Source organism: Bombina bombina, chromosome 1 (genome assembly GCF_027579735.1).
Source record: "Bombina bombina isolate aBomBom1 chromosome 1, aBomBom1.pri, whole genome shotgun sequence".
Classification (NCBI taxonomy): Eukaryota; Metazoa; Chordata; class Amphibia; order Anura; family Bombinatoridae; genus Bombina; species Bombina bombina.
Genome location: NC_069499.1, coordinates 216,371,796 through 216,399,649, shown reverse-complemented (window position 1 = coordinate 216,399,649; position 27,854 = coordinate 216,371,796). Strand labels below are relative to the sequence as shown.

The window sequence follows — 27,854 nt, the reverse complement described above, 5'->3', positions numbered from 1 at the left end:
TAAGCCCTTTATGTTATTACCCCTTTATTGATGTATCATTTAATGACGGCCTCAGGTCTGAATCCAATATATTGAAGAGGGGCTTCGCATTATCGGTCTGTTAAATATTGTTATCTACATCAAGGGTCTTACAGCCCTCAAAGACTCAATTGCCAAAAGATGGTGTAAGCTAATGTTAAACTGTTGCTTAGTGTTTGTTATCAGAAGGTGGTTTACCTTTATAAATTGAAGTTGTATAAGTATTTGTCAAATACCCATGTACTTTATTTTGCCTGGCTGTCTATTTTTTTTTAATTTTTTTATTTTATCCACAGCGCCGCCACTCTTTATAATTTTTTACAGATACGCCTTTTGTGCATACTTTATACAAAGTCCTTATGGACTGAAGCTCCTCATTTTAGTGCTCTAAGCCTGTTTTCACCATAGATTGTAGTCTAATGGTCAGTCATATAGTATGGGCAGCCAGTCTATACTTAGCTTATTACATATTTTCCCCTATCTCAGATGGGAAGAGGCTTATTTGATAATGTATTGGATAGAATTGTCTTCTTATCCCAATTGTATATATTAAAGCATAGATCCTCCTTATCTTCTAGCCGGCAGGAGAGAGGTGGGTATTGCTGGGATAGAGGCAATAGTTGCCTAGTGTGGCAGTTTACATGTCCAATGTTTTATAAATAATTCTTATGCTATGGCTGCAGATTCTGAGAGGGATTGGCTAACTATACAATATATGCTTATATATGCACTTTTGATTTAGAATTGGTATATCTGTGGATGTGAAGAGAAAAGTATAGTACATGGTATAATCTCAAAAAAATAGGAAAGCAATGTTACTTTGCCTTATTAACAGGGAGGTACATATTTTTAAGCAGGGACAATGACTATTATTATGTGCACTAGATGTATATCCTCACATCTTATGTGTGAGGGGCTAAGTTGGTTATGCTTATGATAAGCCGTAACATAGCACACACAAAGGATTTCCTTATACTATTAATATAATTATTACAACAGGGTATTGCTCTCAAATGTGGGTTCTCTAGGATATATAGAATGTTATTGTGTTTACAGTGTCTTCATATGCAAATGTGGTAACATACTATTACTCTACCTATACTGTACAAGCTAATATAATCTTCAAGAGCCATGTAGATACCTACACCTTTGCTGTTTATATCTTGAGCTGATTTATGTTATATTATATTTAGCATACCATATTACTCCCTCCCTCTACATACCATAAATATTATAATACGCCACATCCCCTATACCATTACAGACCGCATTTTCTCTTAATTCCAGGTATCAGGTTAAATTTAATATGGCTATAACTCCATTTGCATTGCTTATGACCTTGCTAATCTTCGCATCTCCCCCCCCCCCCCTCCCCTTACTTCAATTTTCAGAGGCGTTGATCTGATGTTAAGTACTGTATTCCAAGGTGTAAAGCCTATTTTGTTATCTTATCTATATATTTACTCTGGAGAGGGGGTGACTCTATATTAGATCACTTCTATTCACTCAATCTGGTGAATTTTCTCGGCGGTGTTTATCCGCTTTTTTGCACCTACGTACACAGGAGTCTCAGAATATGTTGCCTCACACAAGAAAATGAAAATGTTATTGCTACCAAAGGACCATTATAAAATTTCACTCTAGTAGACAGCAAAATGTATTCTAGAGGTTCTAGTATTAATGTATATTATATATTAAAAAGAGGTATCGAACTATCATTTTTGCATCTTTAGAGTTGCACGGTTATTAGAGTCAAAGCTGTTTACTATATTCAGCGAGATGTATATTTGCTACATTCAGCTTTGTTAAATAAGTGTTTCCCCTCATGTCTTTTCTCTGTAATCACAATGTGTCTGATGCTGTCTGAACATTTATATATCTTGCATTCTATAAGTTTGTCAACACAAAGCGTATGTTATTTGCTGAAATACCTCAATAAAAAATCTACAATTATTAACACATTTTTTGTTGTTGTACAATGAATATGAGATTTGGAAATGCATTTAGTTCAGATTACATAGATCTTATGTTTTGTATATGAAACTTTTTTTTAGGACTATTCACTATGTGAGGACTGGGGTCACTTTTATCAGATTCCTATGGAACATTTAATCATTCTTCATCGTGAGCATCTCCTGCATCAGCTTGAGAAGGAAGACACAGAGAAGACTCTACAGGTAGTTTAAATAAGTTCCACTTAAAGGGAAGTAACATATATTTCTCTTGTTAAGTGTATCCAGTCCACGGATCATCCATTACTTGTGGGATATTCTCCTTCCCAACAGGAAGTTGCAAGAGGATCACCCACAGTTGCTATATAGCTCCTCCCCTAACTGCCATATCCAGTCATTCTCTTGCAACTCTCAACAAAGATGGACGTAGTAAGAGGAGAGTGGTGTATTATAGTGTACTGTTTTATCAAAGGCAGCATTAGAAGAAGAATCTGCCTGTGATTTCTATGATCTTAGCAGAAGTAACTAAGATCCATTGCCGTTCTCACATATTCTGAGGAGTGAGGTAACTTCAGAGGGGGAATGGCGTGCAGGTTTTCCTGCAATAAGGTATGTGCAGTTAACATATTTCTAGGGATGGAATTTGCTAGAAAAATGCTGCTGATACCGGATTAATGTAAGTTAAGCCTAAATGCAGTGATTTTATAGCGACTGGTATCAGGCTTATTAACAGAGATACATACTCTTATAAAAGTGTAATATAAAACGTTTGCTGGCATGTTAATCGTTTTTATATATGTTTGGTGACAAAACTTATTGGGGCCTAGTTTTTTCTCCACATGGCTGGCTTGATTTTTGCCTAGAAACAGTTTCCTGAGGCTTTCCACTGTTGTAATATGAGTGGGAGGGGCCTATTTTAGCTCTTTTCTGCGCAGCTAAAATTACAGACAGAGACACTCGGCTTCCTTCTGCATGATACAGGACATCTCTGAAGGGCTCAAAAGGCTTCAAAAGTCGTGTTTGAGGAGGGTAACAACCACAGTAGACCTGTGGCAGTTGTTGTGACTGTGTTTAAAAACGTTTTTGTCATTTATTATTCTGTTTTTGGTATTAAGGGGTTAATCATCCATTTGCAAGTGGGTGCAATGCTCTGCTAACTTGTTACATACACTGTAAAAATTTCGTTAGTGTAACTGCCTTTTTTCACTGTTATTTCAAATTTTGCCAAAATTTGTTTCTCTTAAAGGCACAGTAACGTTTTTTATATTGCTTGTTAACTTGGTTTAAAGTGTTTTCCAAGCTTGCTAGTCTCATTGCTAGTCTGTACAAACATGTCTGACACAGAGGAAACTACTTGTTCATTATGTTTAAAAGCCATGGTGGAGCCCCATAGGAGAATGTGTACTAAATGTATTGATTTCACCTTAAACAGTAAAGATCAGTCTTTATCTATAAAGGAATTGTCACCAGAGGGGTCTGTCGAGGGGGAAGTTATGCCGACTAACTCTCCCCACGTGTCGGACCCTTCACCTCCTGTTCGAGGGACGCACGCTAATATGGCGCCAAGTACATCAGGGATGCCCATAGCGATTACTTTGCAGGACATGGCTGCAATCATGAATAATACCCTGTCACAGGTATTAGCCAGATTGCCTGAATTGAGAGGCAAGCGCGATAGCTCTGGGGTTAGACGAGATACAGAGCGCGTAGATGCTGTAAGAGCCATGTCTGATACTGCGTCACAATATGCAGAACCTGAGGACGGAGAGCTTCAGTCTGTGGGTGACGTCTCTGAATCGGGGAGACCTGATTCAGAGATTTCTAATTTTAAATTTAAGCTTGAGAACCTCTGTGTATTGCTTGGGGAGGTATTAGCTGCTCTGAATGACTGTGACACAATTGCAGTGCCAGAGAAATTGTTTAGGCTGGATAAATACTATGCAGTGCCGGTGAGTACTGATGTTTTTCCAATACCTAAAAGGCTTACAGAAATTATTAGTAAGGAGTGGGATAGACCCGGTGTGCCCTTTTCCCCACCACCTATATTTAGAAAAATGTTTCCAATAGATGCCACTACACGGGACTTATGGCAGACAGTCCCTAAGGTGGAGGGAGCAGTTTCTACTTTAGCAAAGCGTACCACTATCCCGGTTGAGGACAGTTGTGCTTTTTCAGATCCAATGGATAAAAAATTAGAGGGTTACCTTAAGAAAATGTTTATTCAACAAGGTTTTATTTTACAGCCCCTTGCATGCATTGCGCCTGTCACTGCTGTGGCGGCGTTCTGGTTTGAGGCCCTGGAAGAGGCCATCCATACAGCTCCATTGACTGAAATTATTGACAAGCTTAGAACACTTAAGCTAGCTAACTCATTTGTTTCTGATGCCATTGTTCATTTGACTAAACTAACGGCTAAGAATTCCGGATTCGCCATCCAGGCGCGTAGGGCGCTATGGCTTAAATCCTGGTCAGCTGATGTGACTTCAAAGTCTAAATTACTCAACATTCCTTTCAAGGGGCAGACCTTATTCGGGCCTGGTTTGAAAGAAATTATTGCTGACATTACTGGAGGTAAGGGCCATACCCTTCCTCAGGACAGGGCCAAATCAAGGGCCAAACAGTCAAATTTTTGTGCCTTTCGAAATTTCAAGGCAGGTGCAGGATCAGCTCCCTCTACTTCAAAACAAGAGGGAACTTTTGCTCAATCTAAGCAGGCCTGGAAACCTACCCAGTCCTGGAACAAGGGCAAGCAGACCAGAAAGCCTGCTGCTGCCTCCAAGACAGCATGAAGGAGCAGCCCCCTATCAGACAACGGATCTAGTAGGGGGCAGACTCTCTCTCTTCGCTCAGGCGTGGGCAAGAGATGTTCAGGATCCCTGGGCGTTGGAGATCATATCTCAGGGATATCTTCTGGACTTCAAAGCTTCTCCCCCACAAGGGAGATTTCACCTTTCAAGATTATCTGCAAACCAGATAAAGAAAGAGGCATTCCTAAGCTGCGTGCAAGACCTCCTTGTAATGGGAGTGATCCATCCAGTTCCGCGGACGGAACAAGGACAGGGGTTTTATTCAAATCTGTTTGTGGTTCCCAAAAAAGAGGGAACCTTCAGACCAATTTTGGATCTAAAGATCCTAAACAAATTCCTCAGAGTTCCATCATTCAAGATGGAAACTATTCGAACCATTTTACCCATGATCCAAGAGGGTCAGTACATGACCACAGTGGACTTAAAGGATGCCTACCTTCACATTCCGATTCACAAGAATCATCATCGGTTCCTGAGGTTTGCCTTTCTAGACAGGCATTACCAGTTTGTAGCTCTTCCATTCGGGTTGGCTACAGCCCCAAGAATTTTTACAAAGGTTATGGGCTCACTTCTGGCGGTTCTAAGACCGCGAGGCATAGCGGTGGCTCCTTACCTAGACGACATCCTGATACAGGCGTCAAGCTTTCAAATTGCCAAGTCTCATACAGAGATAGTTCTGGCATTTCTGAGGTCGCATGGGTGGAAAGTGAACGAAGAAAAGAGTTCTCTATCTCCTCTCACAAGGGTTTCCTTCCTAGGGACTCTAATAGATTCTGTAGAAATGAAAATTTACCTGGCAGAGTCCAGGTTATCAAAACTTCTAAATGCTTGCCGTGTTCTTCACTCCATTCCGCGCCCCACGGTGGCTCAGTGCATGGAAGTAATCGGCTTAATGGTAGCGGCGATGGACATAGTGCCATTTGCGCGCCTGCATCTCAGACCGCTGCAATTATGCATGCTCAGTCAGTGGAATGGGGATTACACAGATTTGTCCCCTCTACTAAATCTGGATCAGGAAACCAGAGATTCTCTTCTCTGGTGGTTATCTCGGGTCCATCTGTCCAAAGGTATGACCTTTCGCAGGCCAGATTGGACGATTGTAACAACAGACGCCAGCCTTCTAGGTTGGGGTGCAGTCTGGAACTCCCTGAAGGCTCAGGGTTCATGGACTCAGGAGGAGAAACTCCTCCCAATAAATATTCTGGAGTTAAGAGCAATATTCAATGCTCTTCTAGCTTGGCCTCAGTTAGCAACACTGAGGTTCATCAGATTTCAGTCGGACAACATCACGACTGTGGCTTACATCAACCATCAAGGGGGGACCAGGAGTTCCCTAGCGATGTCAGAAATCTCCAAGATAATTCGCTGGGCAGAGATTCACTCTTGCCACCTGTCAGCGATCCATATCCCAGGGGTAGAGAACTGGGAGGCGGATTTTCTAAGTCGTCAGACTTTTCATCCGGGGGAGTGGGAACTCCATCCGGAGGTGTTTGCTCAATTGGTTCTCCGTTGGGGCAAACCAGAATTGGATCTCATGGCGTCTCGCCAGAACGCCAAGCTTCCTTGTTACGGATCCAGGTCCAGGGACCCAGAAGCGGCACTGATAGATGCTCTAGCAGCGCCTTGGTTCTTCAACCTGGCTTATGTGTTTCCACTATTTCCTCTGCTCCCTCGTCTGATTGCCAAAATCAAACAGGAGAGAGCATCGGTGATATTGATAGCGCCTGCGTGGCCACGCAGGACCTGGTATGCAGACCTAGTGGACATGTCATCCTTTCCACCATGGACTCTGCCTCTGAGACAAGACCTTCTAATACAAGGTCCTTTCAATCATCCGAATCTACTTTTTCTGAGACTGACTGCATGGGGATTAAACGCTTGATCCTATCAAAGCGTGGCTTCTCCGAGTCAGTAATTGATACCTTAATACAGGCACGAAAGCCTGTCACCAGGAAAATTTACCACAAGATTTGGCGTAAATCTCTTCATTGGTGTGAATCCAAGAATTACTCATGGAGTAGTGTTAGGATTCCTAGGATATTGTCCTTCCTCCAAGAGGGTTTGGACAAAGGACTATCAGCTAGTTCTTTAAAGGGACAGATTTCTGATCTGTCTATTCTTTTACACAAGCGTCTGGCAGAATTTCCAGACGTTCAGGCATTTTGTCAGGCTTTAGTTAGAATTAAGCCTGTGTTTAAACCTGTTGCTCCCCCATGGAGCTTAAACTTGGTTCTTAAAGTTCTTCAAGGGGTTCCGTTTGAACCCCTTCATTCTATTGATATCAAACTTCTATCGTGGAAAGTTCTTTTTCTGATGGCTATTTCCTCGGCTCGAAGAGTCTCAGAGTTATCTGCCTTACATTGTGATTCTCCTTATCTGATCTTTCATTCAGATAAAGTAGTTCTGCGTACAAAACCTGGGTTTTTACCTAAGGTGGTTTCTAACAAGAATATCAATCAAGAGATTGTTGTTCCATCATTTTGCCCTAATCCTTCTTCAAAGAAGGAACGTCTTTTGCATAATCTAGACGTAGTCCGTGCCTTGAAGTTTTACTTGCAGGCTACTAAAGATTTTCGTCAAACATCTCACCTGTTTGTTGTTTACTCTGGACAGAGGAGAGGTCAAAAGGCCTCGGCAACCTCTCTTTCTTTTTGGCTTCGGAGTATAATCTGTTTAGCCTATGAGACTGCTGGACAGCAGCCCCTGAAAGAATTACAGCTCATTCTACTAGAGCTGTGGCTTCCACCTGGGCCTTTAAAAATGAGGCCTCTGTTGAACAGATTTGCAAGGCTGCGACTTGGTCTTCGCTTCATACCTTTTCAAAATTTTACAAATTTGATACTTTTGCTTCTTCAGAGGCTGTTTTTGGGAGAGAGGTTCTGCAGGCAGTGGTTCCTTCCGTTTAAGTTCCTGCCTTGTCCCTCCCATCATCCGTGTACTTAAGCTTTGGTATTGATATCCCACAAATAATGGATGATCCGTGGACTGGATACACTTAACAAGAGAAAACAGAATTTATGCTTACCTGATAAATTTATTTCTCTTGTAGTGTATCCAGTCCACGGCCCGCCCTGTCCTTTTAAGGCAGGTCTAAATTTTAATTAAACTTCAGTCACCACTGCACCCTATGGTTTCTCCTTTCTCGGCTTGTTTCGGTCGAATGACTGGATTTGGCAGTTAGGGGAGGAGCTATATAGCAGCTCTGCTGTGGGTGATCCTCTTGCAACTTCCTGTTGGGAAGGAGAATATCCCACAAGTAATGGATGATCCGTGGACTGGATACACTACAAAAGAAATAAATTTATCAGGTAAGCATAAATTATGTTTTTTTTCTTACATCTAAAAAATGCTAATACAAGGACAGATTACAAGTTGAGTGCAAAATATCGCTTCAACGAAAGCGATATTTGCGCTCAACTGAGTAATATCAGAGCAAGCAAATGTGCGCTGGTATTATGAGTTAGTTGCTATGCAAATGCAACCTCGTGTTCGCATTGCACAGAAGCATTGCACTCACGAGAGTGCACTTCCATAGGCTCCAATGTGAGCCTTGTTCTGATGCCATCATACACGGCACAGAACCTAAGCGCAGTGAAGGGGGTAAGTAACGCAGCAATGGGCAGCAATTTTAAATGTATATGAAAAATTATATATATGTGTGTGTATATACACATATCAACAAATAATTATATATGTATATAAGCATTTACATATATATTTACAGGGAACACACAGTTCTCATAGACCACAATGTAAAGGCTGTTTGGTTTTTTTGTAACACCCCACACCCGCCACTTTTAACACCTAAAAACTGCCTAGTTCATAAAAAAACTAAAATCCTTTATTTTGGGGACAATCTGAGCACTTTTAGAAAATTAACCAGAGCTCTGATCTCTGGTTAATTTCCTGAGCACTTATTGCTACCGTGAGCTTGCAGTAGCATAATCCAGCCACTTGGGCGCGCAATATATTATCTAGCCCATAATGTGTTCTATTTTTTACACAGATGTTAAGGTGGTCAGAACTTTGTTTTGATATACAAAATATAAATACCAAGGATACGCTTGATTAAAGTAAATTAGAGAGTTTCAGAAACCATCTCCTGTTCCACTTAGGGTGCTTTGATTTGAGTTCTAGTTATTTGATACCCCAAAATATTACCTTGTACATTGGTTGTCTGTTTAAAGGGACAGTCTAGGCCAAAATAAACTTTCATGATTCAGATAGAGCATGTAATTTTAAACAATTTTCCAATTTACTTTTATCACCAATTTTGCTTTGTTCTCTTGGTATTCTTAGTTGAAAGCTTAACCTAGGAGGTCCATATGCTAATTTCTTAGACCTTGAAGCCTACTTCTTTCAGATTGCATTTTAACAGTTTTTCACCACTAGAGGGTGTTAGTTCACGTATTTCATATAGATAACACTGTGCTCGTGCACGAGAAGTTATCTGGGAGCAGGCACTGATTGGCTAGACTGCAAGTCTGTCAAAAGAACTGAAAAAAGAGGCAGTTTGCAGAGGCTTAGATACAAGATAATCACAGTGTTAGTGTTAACTGTGTTAGTTATGCAAAACTGGGAAATGGGTAATAAAAGGATTATCTATCTTTTAAAACAATAAAAATTCTGGTATGGACTGTCCCTTTAAGTGAATAAAAACTAATATAGTGTAATAACTTCCCAAAAGTAGGAGCAAACACATTTTACCACTGAGAGCAGCTTTATTTAAGAGCTCACTGAAGTCAAACGCATTAAAATCAAATATAGCTTGCAATTTTATGAGAGTTGAAGTTTTCAATTTTCTTTTGTTACCAAATTGACTGTTCTCTTGGTATCCTTTGTTGATAAGCAATACCATAGTAGGCTCACAAATAAAAAAATAAAAACTTGTTAGTAAGTTGGTGAATATTAACGACTGCTTATATGTCTCTTAACACTAGCTCACTAGATGTGTTCAGCTAGGTCCCAGCCCAGAGGCAGAACTTAATTTCACTTTCTGCGATGAGATTTTTTTAGTGAAAATGTTTCTGCAGGTCATTTTTAAATAAAATTCAATTTTAAATTAGGAAGTTACACTAAAGCACCAGTACAATTGAAATGTGTTGGTTAACTGTAGAATAAAGCCATTTTTAACGTTTTATAATATAGTGCAGTAGTTGAAAATTGCATTGCAAATTAGCTGCAGACAAAAAAAAATTTGTAAAATGTCCCTTGAATAAATTTGTTTCCTTTTCTCTTTGTCTAACATAGAAGTGTAGTATTAAAAAAGGTACATTGCTCATACTAACATCTTACATTCAGAAAAAAACAGCTTTGCAGACTGGGAAAGGCTAGGGGGGTGGGTTTTGAAAAATCCCTGAAAGCCAGTCAACAAATAATACACTGCTGCTTTGCAGCGCTACTGCATATTTGACTGTTCACTTCAAACAGCACTTTGCTCTGAATGCACTGTGTTAAGAAAAACATACACAATGCAGCCAGAGCACAGCTCTGTTTGAAAAGAACAGCCTAATGTGGAGCAGTGCTGCAAAGTTTAATCGCTGATGGTTCCTGCATGTGTCTCATTCTTTCTGCAGACTTGCTGCATTTTCTGCGATGACATCTCAGATCACTGTATGTTCTGCCTTGGGGGGTCCCAGTAATGCATTGCTGCTCTGCAGCTGACTTTAACTATGTGTGTAACTCACGTGCAGAGGTTAAGAATATAGTTATATGCTTTCAATAGTGTGATCATAAAATACTCTAACATATTAGAGAAATTTCTTTTTGCAATTGTATGTCCTTTTAAGGCTTTATATAATGTATCTGATTCATACAACACATTAAACTGAATTAAAATCTGAGGTTGGTAGATGGAAATAACATGTAAGAATATAAACAAATAGAATCATTAAAGTGATAGGAAAGTCAAAATAAAATTTGCATGATTCAGATAGAGCAGGTCATTTTAAGACACTTTTAAATTCTTAAATTTTTTTTATTTTCAAATGTGCTTTGTTTTTTAATATCCCTTATGAATGAATACGCACATATCATACACTAGTGGGAGCTGCTGCTAATTGGTGCCTGCACACATTTGTCTCTTGTGTTTGGCTAAATAGATATTTTCAGCTTCCTGTCAGTAGTGCAATGCTGTCCCTTCAGCAATGGATAACAAGAGAATGAAGAACATTTGATAATAGAATTAAATTGGAAAGTTGTTTAAAATTGTATGTTCTATCTGAATCATAAAATAAAATTTACTAGTACTGATAGTTTACTATCCCTTTAAATTAGGCAACTAAAGTCACTCAGAACATAAAATGTAACAATAAATGTGATAACATTTTAATTTACAGGGATATTTTCACACATATATTTACATTTATATAATGTAGTATCAAAACCCACACAGGAAACCAGGACTTTTAGTTGTAGTTTCACATTAGCTTACAAAACATACAAGTTGGAAATACAAAAATATTATCTTGGCTCACTCTAGTAGCATTCACCAACAAACATGGACCCATTAAAGTGACAGTGTACAGCAACATTTTCTTCCCTTTAATGTATTCCCATCGATCCATTTATATTGGCATTTGAAATAGCAACATTTGCCTGTGGTATCCCCACCTACTGAAAGTTTCTATACTTAAAGGAACATGAAACCCAACATTTTTCTTTCTTTCATGTAATTGGCAAGAGTCCATGAGCTAGTGACGTATGGGATATTCAATCCTACCAGGTGGGGCAGAGTTTCCCAAACCTCAAAATGCCTATAAATACACCCCTCACCACACCCACAATTCAGTTTTACAAACTTTGCCTTCCTATGGAGGTGGTGAAGTAAGTTTGTGCTTGATTTTCTTCTGTGATATGCGCTTCTCAGCATTTTGAAGCCTGATTCCTCGGAGTACAGTGTTTATCAGAGGGATGTGAAGAGAGTATCGCCTATTGATTCTATGGTTTTCCTCACGGGAAATCTTTTCAAAGGTTCTCCGTTATCGGTCGTAGAGATTCATCTCCTACCTCCCTTATTCAGATAGACGATATACTCTCATATTTCATTACCTCTACTGATACTGTTTCAGTTCTGGTTTGGCTATCTGCTATATGTGGATGAGTGTTTTTCGGTAAGTATGTTTTCATTACTTAAGGCACTCTCAGCTATGGTTTGGCACTTTATGTATTAATATAAAGTTTTAAATATATGTATTGTACTTATATTTGCCATGAGTCAGGTTCATGTATATTTCCTTTGCAGACTATCAGTTTCAAAATTGGGAAACATATTTAGTAAGTTATTTTTTCTTACCTGGGGTATAGTCTCTTCTTCAAATTGACTGCTTTTTCATTAATTTTCACATGCAAAATTAGGCTTGCGAGGTCGCAAAATGCTGATATTTATTGCGTCATTCTTGGTTTCCTTGCACAAGGTTGCGTCTGTCATGACGCGAGTTGCGTCATTTCTTGATGTTGTTAGCGTCAAAAAATTTCAATTTGCGTTGTGCATCATACTTGGCGCCAAATAATTTCATTATTTAAACCCCACTTCCTATATGCCTCTTGCCTTTTTTATGCTGTTTGCATTTTTTTCCCCATTCCTGAAACTGTCATATAAGAAAATTGATAATTTTGCTTTTATATGTTGTTTTTTTTCTCTTACATTTGCAAGATGTCTCAATCAAATTCTGTCTCAGAAACCACTGTTGGAACCCTGCTGCCTGATAAGTTTTACCAAAGCTAAGTGTATCTGTTGTAAGTTAGTGGAGATTACTCCAGCTGTAGTATGTAACAGTTGTCATGATAAGCTTTTACATGCAGAGAATGTATCCATCAGTACTAGTATAATGCCTGTTGTTCCTTCAACATCTAATGTACATGATATTCCTGTGAATATAAAAGATTTTATTGCTGATGCGATTCAGAAGGCTTTGTCTGCTATTCTGCCTTCTAATAAGCGTAAAAGGTCTTTTAAAACTTCTCATAAGGTTGATGAAATTTCAAATGACCGACAACATACTGAATTATCCTCCTCTGATGAGGATCTATCTGGTTCAGAAGATCCTACCTCACATAGTGACACTGACAAATCTACTTATCTCTTTAAGATGGAGTATATTCGTTCCTTGTTAAGAGGTGTTAATTACTTTGGATATTGAGGAAACTAGTCCTCTTGATACTAAAACTAGTAAACTGTTAAATTCTGTTTATAAACCTCCTGTGTTTACTCCAGAGGTTTTTCCAGTTCCTGATGCTATTTCTGAAATGATTGCAAAGGAATGGAATAGGCCTGGAACTTCTTTTTTCTTCTAGGTTTAAAAAGTTGTATCCTTTGCCAGAAGTTAGGTTGGAGTTTTGGGAAAAAATCCCCAAAGTTGATGGGGCTATTTCTACTCTTGCAAAACGTACTACTATGGAAGATAGTACTTTCTTCTACAAGATACAACGAGTCCACGGATTTCATCCTTACTTGTGGGATATTATCCTCCTGCTAACAGGAAGTGGCAAAGAGCACCACAGCAGAGCTGTATATATAGCTCCTCCCTTCCCCTCCACCCCCAGTAATTCTCTTTGCCTGTGTTATACTAGGAAGACATGGTAAAGTGAGGTGTTAGTTTAGTATATTCAATCAATAAATTTTTTATTTTAAATGGTACCGGTGAGTACTATTTTCCTCAGGGGGATATGAAAGAAGATTTCTGCCCTGAGGTTGATGATCTTAGCAGTTGTAACTAAGATCCATGCTGGTTCCCACAAGACTTCTGAAGGTAACCATGAGACATCTTCAGGGTGGAGACCGGTTTCATGCTTCAAGCAGCATTAAGGTATGTGCAGCCTTTTATTTTCTGAGGAGACTTGGTATATCAGAATTGGCTGACATGTATTTCCCTGTATGGGAATGGGGTAAGCAGTAATCCTATTATTCATAAAGTGGTTACTGGAGTTTTATTACAGATAGTTGACAATTTATGGGGTTTCATGACACTATGGGAGCAGCAATATATAACGATTCCTAACGTTTTTACTTGTTGGCATTAAACTGGCTGTTTACTGATGTGTTGAGGAGGCACATTGATTTTATTACATTGTGTGTTAAAACCGCTTCTCCATGCGGTTGGATTTGGGCCTGCTCCGGTATCGACCTTAAGGGGCGGGGCCTATTTTCACGCGCTTAGATGTGCACTTCTTTCAGTCTAGGCAGCAGTAACTCTGGTGGCTTCTGACTGTGTACTAGCTCCAGAGTGTTGGATAGCTGTTTCGAAGTACCCTGGGGGCAGGGGAGGTGCAGAGGGTATTTTTGATTATAAAACTGACATTTTGTTGATCTAAGTACTTTAGAACCTTATTTTTTCCCTTGCTTATGGGGTGCAATAATTTTTGGATAAACCAACGTATTTAAGTTAACTTTAGAGTTGATTTAAGGTTATTTGAGCAGTTTTGGAAAATTTGTTCACTTTTTATTCTCTTAAAGGCGCAGTACACGTTTTTCAAAAGTTTATTTTTAACAAAAATTTAAGTGTTTAAACGACTTCTGTGGTTCTTACTAGTCTGTTCAAACATGTCTGACACTCAGGAATCTGAATCTCATTGCTCCATGTGTGTAGAAGCTATTGTGCAACCCCCTCTAACATTGTGTAACACTTGTACTGAAAGAGCCTTACATTGTAAAGACCATATATTAGGTCAAGAAAGTGTGCCTAAGGATGATTCTCAGTCTAAAGAGAATCAGGATATGCCATCCAATTCTCCCCAAGTGTCACAACCTTTAACGCCCACGCAAGCGACGCCAAGTACTTCTAGTGCGTCTAATTCTTTTACTCTGCAGGAGATGGCTGCAGTGATGTCAACTACCCTTACGGAGGTATTGTCTAAATTACCAGTGTTGCAGTAGGTCAGGTATTAATGTAAATACTGAATCCTCTGATACTTTATTAGCTATTTCCGATGTACCCTCACAGTGTTCTGAGTTGGGGATCAGGGAATTACTGTCTGAGGCAGAAATTTCAGATTCAGGGAATGTTTTACCTCAGACAGATTCGGACGCTTTGTCCTTTAAATTTAAGCTTGAACACCTCCGCTTGTTGCTTAGGGAGGTTTTAGCGACTCTGGATGATTGTGACCCTATTGTAATTTCCACAGAGAAATTGTGTAAAATGGATAAATACCTAGAGGTACCCACTTACACTGATGTTTTTCCGGTTCCTAAGAGAATTTCGGAAATTATTAGAAAGGAATGGGATAGACCATGTATACCGTTTTCTCCCCCTCCTAATTTTAAGAAAATGTTTCCCATATCTGATACCATTCGGGACTCATGGCAAACAGTCCCTAAGGTAGAGGGAGCTATATCTACCCTTGCAAAGCTTACAACTATACCCATTGAGGACAGTTGTGCTTTCAAAGACCCTATGGATAAGAAATTAGAGGGTCTACTGAAGAAATTATTTGTTAATCAGGGGTTTCTTTTACAACCTACGGCTTGCATTGTTTTAGTAACTACTGCAGCAGCTTTTTGGTTTGAGGCTCTAGAAGAGTCTCTTAAGGTTGAGACTCCATTAGATGATATCTTAGATAGAATTAAAGCTCTCAAGCTAGCTAATTCTTTTATTACTGATGCCGCTTTTCAGATTGCTAAATTAGCGGCAAAGAATGCAGGATTTGCTATTTTAGCACGTAGAGCATTGTGGCTCAAATCTTGGTCTGCTGATGTTTCATCAAAAACTAAGCTGTTGGCTATTCCTTTTAAAGGCAAGACCCTTTTTGGGCCTGAATTGAAGGAAATCATTTCTGACATTAGGAGGTAAAGGCCATGCCCTACATCAGGATAACTCTGTTAAGATGAGGGGTAAACAAAATAATTTTCGTTCCTTTCGGAACTTTAAAGGAGGACCCCCTGCTTCCTCTTCTTCCACAAAGCAGGAAGGGAATTTTACCCAATCTAAGTCAGTCTGGAGACCCAACCAGAACTGGAATAAGGGTAAACAATCCAAAAAGCCCGCTGCTGCTCCTAAGACAGCATGAAGGGGCGGCCCCCGATCCGGGACCGGATCTTGTAGGGGGCAGACTCTCTTTCTTTGCCCAGGCTTGGGCGAGAGATGTTCAGGACTCCTGGGCACTAGAAATAGTGACCCACGGTTATCTTTTGGAATTCAAGGACTTTCTCCCAAGAGGGAGATTTAAACCAGATAAAAAGAGAGGCGTTCTTACGCTGTGTAAAAGACCTTTTTACTATGGGAGTAATTTGTCCAGTTCCAAAATTGGAACAAGGACAGGGGTTTTACTCAAATCTATTGGTGGTTCCCAAAAAAGAGGGAACGTTCAGACCCATTTTAGACCTCAAGTGTCTAAACAAATTTCTTAGAGTTCCATCATTCAAGATGGAGACAATTCGAACAATTTTACCAATGATCCAGGAGGGTCAATATATGACTACCGTGGACTTGAAGGATGCTTACCTTCATATTCCTATCCACAAGGATCATCATCAGTTTCTAAGGTTTGCCTTCTTGGACAAACATTATCATTTCGTGGCACTTCCCTTCGGGTTGGCCACAGCACCCAGAATCTTCAAAAAGGTTCTAGGGTCTCTTTTGGCGGTTCTCAGACCGCGAGGCATAGCGGTGGCGCCTTATCTGGATGATATTCTGATCCAGGCGTCAACATATCAACTCACAAAATCTCACATGGACACAGTGCTGTCTTTTCTGAGAACGCACGGCTGGAAGGTGAACATAGAGAAAAGTTCACTTGTTCCACAGACGAGGGTTTCTTTCTTGGGAACTCTGATAGACTCGGTAGCCATGAAAATATTTCTGACGGAGGTCAGAAAATCAAAGATTTTAAATACTTGCCGAGCACTTCAGTCCATTTCTCGGCCATCAGTGGCTCAGTGTATGGAGGTAATAGGATTAATGGTAGCGGCAATGGACATCGTTCCATTTGCTCGCTTTCATCTTAGACCACTGCAGCTGTGCATGCTCGGACAGTGGAATGGGGACTATGTGAATTTATCTCCCCAGATAAATCTGGATCAAGAGACCAGAGTCTCTCTTCTTTGGTGGTTGTCGCCGGATCATCTGTCCCAGGGGACTTGTTTCTGCAGAACCTCGTGGGTGATAGTGACAACAGACACCAGCCTTCTGGGCTGGGGCGCAGTCTGGAATTCCCTGAAGGCTCAGGGTGTTTGGACTCAGGTGGAGTCTCTATTTCCAATCAATATTCTGGAACTAAGAGCAATATTCAATGCAATATTCAATGCGCTTCAGACGTGGCCTCAGTTGGCTTCGGCCAAATTCATCAGATTCCAGTCGGACAACATCACGACTGTGGCCTATATCAATCATCAGGGGGGAACAAGGAGTTCCTTGGCGATGAGAGAAGTGTCCAAAATAATCCGTTGGGCGGAAGCCCACTTTTGTCATTTGTCAGCAATCCATATCCCGGGAGTAGAGAACTGGGAAGCGGATTTTCGAAGCAGACAGACCTTTCATCCGGGGGAGTGGGAACTCCACCCGGAGGTATTTGCCTCATTGATTCTCCGATGGGGAAAACCGGAATTGGATCTGATGGCATCTCGACAGAATGCCAAGCTTCCAAGATACGGATCCAGGTTGAGGGATCCCCAGGCCGAACTGATAGATGCCTTGGCAGTGCCTTGGTTGTTCAGCCTAGCTTATGTGTTTCCACCGTTTCCTCTCCTTCCACGCGTGATTGCTTGAATCAAACAGGAGAGAGCTTCAGTGATTCTGATAGCGCCTGCGTGGCCACGCAGGACTTGGTATGCGGATCTAGTGGACATGTCTTTGCTACCACCGTGGAAACTTCCTTTGAGAAAGGACCTTCTCATTCAAGGTCCTTTCCAACATCCAAATCAAACTTCTCTGCAGATAACTGCGTGGAGATTGAACGCTTGATTTAATCGAAGCGAGGATTCTCTGATTCTGTTATCAGTACCTTGATACAGGCTAGAAAGCCTGTCACTAGAAAAATATATCATAAGATATGGCGTAAATATCTTTATTGGTGTGAATCCAAGGGCTTCTCATGGAGTAAGGTTAGGATTCCTAGGATTTTGTCTTTTCTCCAAGAAGGATTGGAAAAAGACTTATCAGCTAGTTCCTTAAAGAGACAAATTTCAGCGTTGTCAATTTTGTTTCACAAGCGTTTGGCAGATGTGCCAGATGTTCAGTCTTTTTGTCAGGCTCTAACCAGAATTAAGCCTGTATTTAGACCAATTTGTCATGTCCAGTCTCAGGATGTTTTGAGAGAGCCTCACTGTCTGGAACAGTTGCTTTAAATGAAGATCAGGAGAAGCCATATAGATTGAAAATGATATCAAATTTATTTAAACAAAATACTTTGATTAAGCAAATACTTTCAGGGTATATCTAAATGTGCTACTCAGGTATGTTAAGTCCACATACGGCAGGAGTGGAAATAAACAAACAAAGGATGCAGATTCAAAAAGGAAAATCTTTCTCCTGGTAATAACTGAAATGCAGGATTTGCACAAGGCAGGAAACAACTTGTAAACAGGTAGCAGGTTTAAAGGTAAAGTCTTCCTGCTGGTAATAGCTGAATTGCAGGATTTGCACAAGGCAGGGAACAAACTTGTAAACAGGTTTAAAGGTAAAGTCTTCCTGCTGGTAATAACTGAAGTGCAGGATTTGCACAAGGCAGGGAACAAACTTGTAAACAGGTAGCAGGTTTAAATGTAGTCTTCCTGCTGGTAATAGCTGAAGTGCAGGATTTGCACAAGGCAGGGAACAAACTTGTAAACAGGTAGCAGGTTTAAAGGTAAAATCTTTCTCCTGGTAATAACTGAAGTGCAGGATTTGCACAAGGCAGGGAACAAACTTGTAAACAGGTAACAGGTTTAAAGGTAAAGTCTTTCTCCTGGTAATAGCTGAAGTGCAGGAATTGCACAAGGCAGGAAATAAACGTGTAAACAGGTAACAGGCTTAAAGGTAAAGTCTTTCTCCTGGTAATAGTACAGGAAACAGGTTCTGACTTGACAAAACAGATCCAATGTGAAGACAACAGTAATTCCGGAATTCTGAGTAATTCCAGAATTGAGAACACCTGTGTGTTGCACAGGTGTAATTACAAGTAAGGCAAGTAGTTATTTATCAGATCTTTTAAGTTCCATGCTATTGCTAGAACTGGCTGTGGCTCAACACACAAGCAAATCGACTGGCAAGCACAGAGCCACAGGTTCAAATCCCCACACAGCCCTTCTTAGCAGAATGCCTCCCAGACCTTTTCTTTTTCTTTTTAGTCTGGAGGCTTGGTTCATGACACAATTACTCCTCCCTGGAGTTTAAATTTAGTTCTTCGAGTTCTTCAAGGGGTTCCGTTTGAACCTTTACATTCCATAGATATAAAATTGTTATCTTGGAAAGTTCTGTTTTTGATTGCTATTTCTTCTGCTCGACGAGTTTCTGAGCTTTCACCATTACAGTGTGATTAGCCTTATCTCATTTTTCATTCTGATAAGGTGGTTTTACGTACCAAACCTGAATTTCTTCCTAAGTTGTTTCAAATAAGAATATTAATCAGGAAATTATTGTTCCTTCATTGTGTCCTAATCCTTCTTCCAAGAAGGAGCGTCTGTTACATAACTTGGACGTGGTCCGTGCCTTAAAGTTTTACTTACAGGCAACTAAGGATTTCCGTCAATCATCTTCATTGTTCATTGTTTATTCTGGAAAGCGTAGGGGTCAGAAAGCTACGGCTACCTCTCTTTCTTTCTGGCTGAGAAGTATCATCCGCCTGGCATATGGGACTGCTGGACAGCAGCTTCCTGAAAGAATTACGTCTCATTCTACTAGGGCTGTGGCTTCCACATGGGCATGTTGAACATGGGCATCTGTTGAACAGATTTGTAAGGCTGCGACTTGGTCGTCCCTTCATACTTTTTCCAAATTTTATACTTTTGCTTCTTCTGAGGCTTTTTTTGGGAGGAAAGTTCTTCAAGCAGTGGTGCCTTTCGTTTAGGTCTCTGTCTTGTCCCTCCCTTTCATCCGTGTCCTGTTGCTTTGGTATTGTATCCCACAAGTAAGGATGAAATCCGTGGACTCGTCGTATCTTGTAGAAGAAAAGGAAATTTATGCTTACCTGATAAATTGATTTCTTCTACGATACGACAAGTCCACGGCCCTCCCTGTCAATTTTAGACAGATTATGTTTTTTATTATTTATAACTTCAGTCACCTCTGCACCTTTTAGCTTTTCTTTTCTCTTCCTATAACCTTCGGTCGAATGACTGGGGGTGGAGGGGAAGGGAGGAGCTATATATACAGCTCTGCTGTGGTGCTCTTTGCCACTTCCTGTTAGCAGGAGGATAATATCCCACAAGTAAGGATGAAATCTGTGGACTCGTATCGTAGAAGAAATCAATTTATCAGGTAAGCATAAATTTCCTTTTTTTTTTAAAGGACCCTTTAGATAGGAAACATGAATCTTATCTAAGGAAAGCTTATTTATTTTCTGGCTACATTCTTAGGCCTGCTATATCCATGGCTGATGTTGCATGTCTGCATCAACTTTTTGGTTGGAAAGTTTAGCACAACAGGAAACAGATTCTGATTTGTCTAGCATTGTTCGTTTGCTTCAACATGATAATCATTTTATCTGTGATGCTATTTTTTATATTATCAATATTGATGTTAAATCTATGTCTTTAGCTATTTTAGCTAGAAGAGCTTTGTGGATCAAATATTGGAATGCTGACATGGTATCTAAGCCTAGATTACTATCTCTTTCTTTCCAAGGTAACAACTTATTTGGTTCTCAGTTGGATTCAATTATTTCAACTGTCACTGGGGGGAAGGGATTTTTTTTTTTTACTAAGGATAAAAGATCTAAGGGTAAATCTAAAGCTTCTAATCGGTTTCATTCTTTTCGACAGAATAAGGAACAGAAAGCCAATCCTTCCCCCAAAGAATCTGGTTCCAATTGGAAACCTTCTTCAAGTTGGAATAAATCCAAGCCTTTTAAGAAACCAAAGCCAGTCCCCAAGTCCGCATGAAGGTGCGGCCCTCATTCCAGCTCAGCTGGTGGGGGACAGATTAAAATTTTTCCAAAACATTTGGGCAGATTCTGTCCAAAATCAATGGATTCAGAGTATTGTGTCTCAAGGGTATCGAATAGGTTTCAGAGTAAGACCTCTTGTGAAGAGATTTTTTTCTCTCACACGTTCCAGGCTTTTCTGAAGTGTGTTTCAGATCTAGAGCTTTCAGGGGTAATCATACCAGTTCCGTTTCAGGAACAGGGTCTGGGGTTTTATTCAAATCTATTCATTGTCCAGAAAAAAGAAAATTAATTCAGGCCAGTTCTGGATCTGAAAATTTTGAATTGTTTTGTAAGAGTGCCAACTTTCAAAATGGTGACTATAAGACTAATCTGCCTTTTGTTCAGCAAGGTCATTATATGTCCACGATAGACTTACAGGATGCATATCTTCATATTCCTATTCATCCAGACCACTATCGGTTTCTGAGATTCTCTTTTCTAGACAAGCATTACCAATTTGTCGCTCTTCCATTTGGCCTAGCGACAGCTTCAATAATTTTTTCAAAGGTTCTCGGTGCCCTACTCTCTGTAATCAGAGAACAGGTTATTGCGGTGTTTCCTTATTTAGACGGTATCTTGGTACTAGCTCAGTCTTTACATTCTGCCAAATCTCACACAAATCAACTAGTGTTGTTTCTTCAAAGACATGGTTGGAGGATCAATTTACCAAAAAGTTCCTTGATTCCTCAGACAAGGGTCACCTCTTTAGGTTTCCAGATAGATTCAGTGTCCATGACTGTCTTTAACAGAAAAGAGACAAATAAAATTGGTTTCAGCTCGTCGAAACCTTCAGTCTCGATCATTCCCTTCAGTGACTATGTGCATGGAAGTTTTAGGTCTCATGACTGCAGCATCGGACGCGATCCCCTTTACTCGTTTTCATATGAGACCTCTTCAGCTTTTGTATGCTGAATCAATAGTGCAGGGATTATACAAGGATATCACAATTAATATCCTTAAATCACAATGTTCGACTCTCTCTGACTTGGTGGTTAGATCACCATCGTATAGTTCTAGGGGCCTCTCTTGTTCAACCAACCTGGACTGTAATCTCAACAGATGCAAGTCTTTCAGGTTGGGGAGCTGTCTGGGGATCTCTGACTGCACAAGGGGTTTGGAAATCTCAATAGGCAAGGTTATAAATCAATATTTTAGAACGCTGTGCTGTTTTCAGGGCTCTTCAGGATTGGCCTCTGTTGAAGAGAGAACCATTCATTTGTTTTCAGACAGACAATATCACAACTGTGACATATGTCAATCATCAGGGTGGGACTCACAGTCCCCTAGCTATGAAAGAAGTATTTTGGATACTTTCTTGGCCGGAATCCAGCTCTTTTCTAATTTCTGCGGTACATATCCCAGGTGTAGACAATTGGGAAGCGGATTATCTCAGCCGTCAGACTTTACATCCGGGGGGGGGGGGGGGTCTCTCCATCCAGATGTTTTTTCAGATTGTTCAGATGTGGGGTCTTCCAGAAATAGATCTGATGGCTTCCCATTTAAACAAGAAACTTCCCAGGTACTTGTCCAGGTCCAGGGATCCTCAGGCGGAGTCGTTGGATGCGTTAGCAGTTCCTTGGTTTTACCAACCTGCTTATATCTTCCCGCCTCTAGTTCTTCTTCCAAGAGTGATCTCCAAGATCATCATGGAACAATCATTTGTGTTTCTAGTAGCACCAGCATGGCCTCACAGGATTTGGAATGCGGATCTTGTCCGGATGTCCAGTTGTCAACCTTGGCCATTTCCGTTAAGACCAGACCTTCTGTCTCAAGGACCGTTTTTCCATCAGGATCTCAAATCGTTAAATTTGAAGGTATGGAAATTGAACGCTTAGTCATAGAGGTTTCTCTGACTCAGTGATTGATACTATGTTACAGGCTCATAAATCTGTTTCTAGGAGGATTTATTATCGAGTTTGGAAGACTTATATTTCATGGTGTTGTTCTCATAAATTCTCCTGGCATTCTTTTAGAATTCCTAGAATTTTACAGTTTCTTCAGGAAGGTTTGTCCCTATGTTCCTTGAAGGGACATATCTCTGTTCTTTCTGTTCTATTTCACAGAAAGATTGCTAAGCATCCTGATATTCACTGTTTTGTGCAGGCTTTGGTCCGTATCAAGCCTGTCATTAAATCAATCTCTCCTCCTTGGAGTCGTAATTTGGTTTTGAAGGCTTTACAGGCCCTTCCTTTTGAGCCTATGCATTCTTAGAATATTAAACTACTTTCTTGGAAAGTGTTGTTCCTTTTGGCTATCTCTTCTGCTAGAAGAGTTTCTGAATTATCTGCTCTTTCTTGTGAGTCTCCTTTTCTGATTTTCCATCAGGCTAAGGCAGTTTTACGGACTTCATTTAAGTTTTTACCTAAAGTTGTGAATTCTAACAACATTAATAGAGAAATTGTTGTTCCCTCTTTGTGTCCTAATCCTAAGAATTCTTTGGAGAGATCCTTACATTCTCTGGATGTTGTAAGAGTTTTGAAATATTATGTTGAAGCTACTAAAGATTTCAGAAAGACTTCTAGTCTATTTGTTGTCTTTGCCGGTTCTAGGAAAGGTCAGAAAGCTTCTGCCATTTCCTTGGCATCTTGGTTAAAGCTTTTGATTCATCCGACTTATTTGGAGTCGGGTCAGGCCCCACCTCAGTGAATCACAGCTCATTCTACTAGATCAGTCTCCACTTTGTGGGCTTTTAAGAATGAAGCTTCAGTTGATCAGATTTGCAAAGCAGCAACTTGGTCTTCTTTACATACATTTACTAAATTCTACCGTATTGATGCATTTGCCTCTTCGGAAGCAGTTTTTGGTAGTTTTTCAATTATGAGAAAAACGTATTTTCTTGGATGTATATTTAATTTTTTCAGCGGAAAATGACTGTTTTTATTTTTATCCCTCCCTCTCTAGTGACTCTTCTGTGGAGTACCACATCTTGGGTATTACTATCCCATACGTCACTAGGTCATGGACTCTTGGCAATTACATGAAAGAAAACATAATTTATGTAAGAACTTACCTGATAAATTCATTTCTTTCATATTGGCAAGAGTCCATGAGACCGACCCTTTTTATGGTGGTTATGTTTTTTTGTATAAAGCACAATTATATTTCCAGTTCCTTTTTTGATGCTTTTTACTCCTTTTTCTATCACCCCACTACTTGGCTATTCGTTAAACTGAATTGTGGGTGTGGTGAGGGGTGTATTTATAGGCATTTTGAGGTTTGGGAAACTTTGCCCCTCCTGGTAGGATTGTATATCCCATACTTCACTAGCTCATGGACTCTTGCAAATATGAAAGAAATGAATTTATCAGGTAAGTTCTTACATATATTATGTTTTCAAGATTCAAATAGAAGAATAGAATTTTAAAAAAGTTTCTGATTTACTTTACTATTAACAAATTTGCTTTGTTACCTTATTCTTTGTTGAAGAGATATCTAGATAGATAGCGTGCACATGTTAGAAGCACCACATGATAGAAGATAGTGTGTCAGGGTTCTGTAGACTTTGGTTTGGATTTACAATATTATCGTCAAATATTTGGTTACCATGGTCTGTAAACCAAGTACAATCCAAAGAAAAGAAGATTTAGCAGAGAATACTCAATACAATATCCTCTATTGTTAAAATAAAATGAAACAATTTGACCACTTGATTCAAATGCTGGAGAAAATAAATAGTGAACAGAAGGTTTATGAAATCTCACATCTTATTTAGTACACTGAATCCATAATAAGCCACAGTTGGCTTAACAGATGAGCATATCAAATATGTTACACATATGCATATATAGTTGTTATATGGAGTTGAGAGGAGAAAACAATATACCCACAGTTTACCAGTTTAATGCCAAAAATGTTTGACTATTATAGTGTTTTTGTTGTTGTCGTTTTAAAGAAGATGGTTAGTAGCCTTTACTTGGCCAACTTCACTTATTTTAAAGAGACAGTAAGCACCTAGTAATTGCAGGACATTTCTGTTTTGTTGCTATAGAATAACATATCAGCCAAGTCTTAATGATTTAAATCATATTAACATCCACAATCTGGGCTTTAGTCTGCTGACAACAATGCTATCCCAGTCATAAAGTTAGTATAAAGTGTTTGCAGTTGTCATCTGATAAAGACAGTTAGGGGCAGGTTATATCAGAGTTAGCCTTGAGAAGTCAGCAAGGTGCTTTACAAGTTCTAAAAATTAGAAATTGCTAAATTTTCAGAGCTAAATTACATGAAAAGGGGCCTAAATAAATAATGAAACTATATTGCAAATTTGTTTCATTACACATAACTAAACATTTTATATAAAAATTGCAAAGCGTTTACTGTCCCTTCAAGTAATTCCATAAATTATAGCCTTTCTTGAACCATAGAAATTCATTAAAGGGAAGTATGTTTAGATTTTCAATGTAACCAGGCGAGACTCCTGGCAGCATCAGCAGGCTAAGCATCAATGTGAGTAGTCTTTTTTTCTAACAAGGGTCTGTTAAAGAGGACAAGCCAAGGACCATCTTTGTAGTCTGAATTTCTGCTCTTCAATATGCAAGTAAGTGAGCAAGTAATAAAATAAGTAGACACACTGTCAAATCAATACACTTTCTCAAAACTTGTCTTCTCCCAGTGGAAATGTAGTCTCTTAGTAGATTGACATCCTCAGACACTGTTAGTGTGGAGCAGCAGCTCCTCACCTCACCAGCTAAACACTATAAAAACATTCTCAACTCAGCTGCTGTTGGCTTCTGGTCTCTTCACGTAGTTGTTTCTCCAACATAGGTGTGTCCGGTCCACGGCGTCATCCTTACTTGTGGGATATTCTCTTCCCCAACAGGAAATGGCAAAGAGCCCAGCAAAGCTGGTCACATGATCCCTCCTAGGCTCCGCCTACCCCAGTCATTCTCTTTGCCGTTGTACAGGCATAGCGCAGTGCATGGAAGTAATAGGTTTGATGGTAGCGGCAATGGACATAGTTCCTTTTGCGCGCATTCATCTAAGACCATTACAACTGTGCATGCTCAGTCAGTGGAATGGGGACTATACAGACTTGTCTCCGAAGATACAAGTAAATCAGAGGACCAGAGACTCACTCCGTTGGTGGCTGTCCCTGGACAACCTGTCACAAGGGATGACCTTCCGCAGACCAGAGTGGGTCCTTGTCACGACCGACGCCAGTCTGATGGGCTGGGGCGCGGTCTGGGGATCCCTGAAAGCTCAGGGTCTTTGGTCTCGGGAAGAATCTCTTCTACCGATAAATATTCTGGAACTGAGAGCGATATTCAATGCTCTCAAGGCTTGGCCTCAGCTAGCAAAGGCCAAGTTCATACGGTTTCAATCAGACAACATGACGACTGTTGCGTACATCAACCATCAGGGGGGAACAAGGAGTTCCCTGGCGATGGAAGAAGTGACCAAAATCATTCAATGGGCGGAGACTCACTCCTGCCACCTGTCTGCAATCCACATCCCAGGAGTGGAAAATTGGGAAGCGGATTTTCTGAGTCGTCAGACATTACATCCGGGGGAGTGGGAACTCCATCCGGAAATCTTTGCCCAAATTACTCAACTGTGGGGCATTCCAGACATGGATCTGATGGCCTCTCGTCAGAACTTCAAGGTTCCTTGCTACGGGTCCAGATCCAGGGATCCCAAGGCGACTCTAGTAGATGCACTAGTAGCACCTTGGACATTCAAACTAGCTTATGTATTCCCGCCGTTTCCTCTCATCCCCAGGCTGGTAGCCAGGATCAATCAGGAGAGGGCGTCGGTGATCTTGATAGCTCCTGCGTGGCCACGCAGGACTTGGTATGCAGATCTGGTGAATATGTCATCGGCTCCACCATGGAAGCTACCTTTGAGACGAGACCTTCTTGTTCAAGGTCCGTTCGAACATCCGAATCTGGTCTCACTCCAACTGACTGCTTGGAGCTTGAACGCTTGATCTTATCAAAACGAGGGTTCTCAGATTCTGTTATGGATACTCTTGTTCAGGCCAGAAAGCCTGTAACTAGAAAAATTTACCACAAAATATGGAAAAAATATATCTACTGGTGTGAATCTAAAGGATTCCCTTGGGACAAGGTAAAGATTCCTAAGATTCTATCCTTTCTTCAAGAAGGATTGGAGAAAGGATTATCTGCAAGTTCCTTGAAGGGACAGATTTCTGCCTTGTCTGTGTTACTTCACAAAAAGCTGGCGGCTGTGCCAGATGTTCAAGCCTTTGTTCAGGCTCTGGTTAGAATCAAGCCTGTTTACAAACCTTTGACTCCTCCTTGGAGTCTCAACTTAGTTCTTTCAGTTCTTCAGGGGGTTCCGTTTGAACCCTTACATTCCGTTGATATTAAGTTATTATCTTGGAAAGTTTTGTTTTTGGTTGCAATTTCTTCTGCTAGAAGAGTTTCAGAATTATCTGCTCTGCAGTGTTCTCCTCCTTATCTGGTGTTCCATGCAGATAAGGTGGTTTTACGTACTAAACCTGGTTTTCTTCCAAAGGTTGTTTCTAACAAAAACATTAACCAGGAGATAGTCGTGCCTTCTTTGTGTCCGAAACCAGTTTCGAAGAAGGAACGTTTGTTGCACAATTTGGATGTTGTTCGCGCTCTAAAATTCTATTTAGATGCTACAAAGGATTTTAGACAAACATCTTCCTTGCTTGTTGTTTATTCTGGTAAAAGGAGAGGTCAAAAAGCAACTTCTACCTCTCTCTCTTTTTGGATTAAAAGCATCATCAGATTGGCTTACGAGACTGCCGGACGGCAGCCTCCTGAAAGAATCACAGCTCATTCCACTAGGGCTGTGGCTTCCACATGGGCCTTCAAGAACGAGGCTTCTGTTGATCAGATATGTAGGGCAGCGACTTGGTCTTCACTGCACACTTTTACCAAATTTTACAAGTTTGATACTTTTGCTTCTTCTGAGGCTATTTTTGGGAGAAAGGTTTTGCAAGCCGTGGTGCCTTCCATTTAGGTGACCTGATTTGCTCCCTCCCTTCATCCGTGTCCTAAAGCTTTGGTATTGGTTCCCACAAGTAAGGATG

General features: G+C 40.3%; 1 protein-coding gene across 1 annotated transcript in view; it reads left to right on the top strand.

Annotated features, from left to right (window-relative positions):
- Positions 1-27,854, top strand: part of ZFYVE26 (zinc finger FYVE-type containing 26) — a gene marked incomplete at its 3' end in the record, with an annotated part of 634,764 nt that overhangs the window by 273,733 nt on the left and 333,177 nt on the right. The window contains 1 exon segment of the mRNA XM_053697844.1: positions 2,073-2,195. Coding sequence (XP_053553819.1) covers positions 2,073-2,195 — 123 coding nt within the window.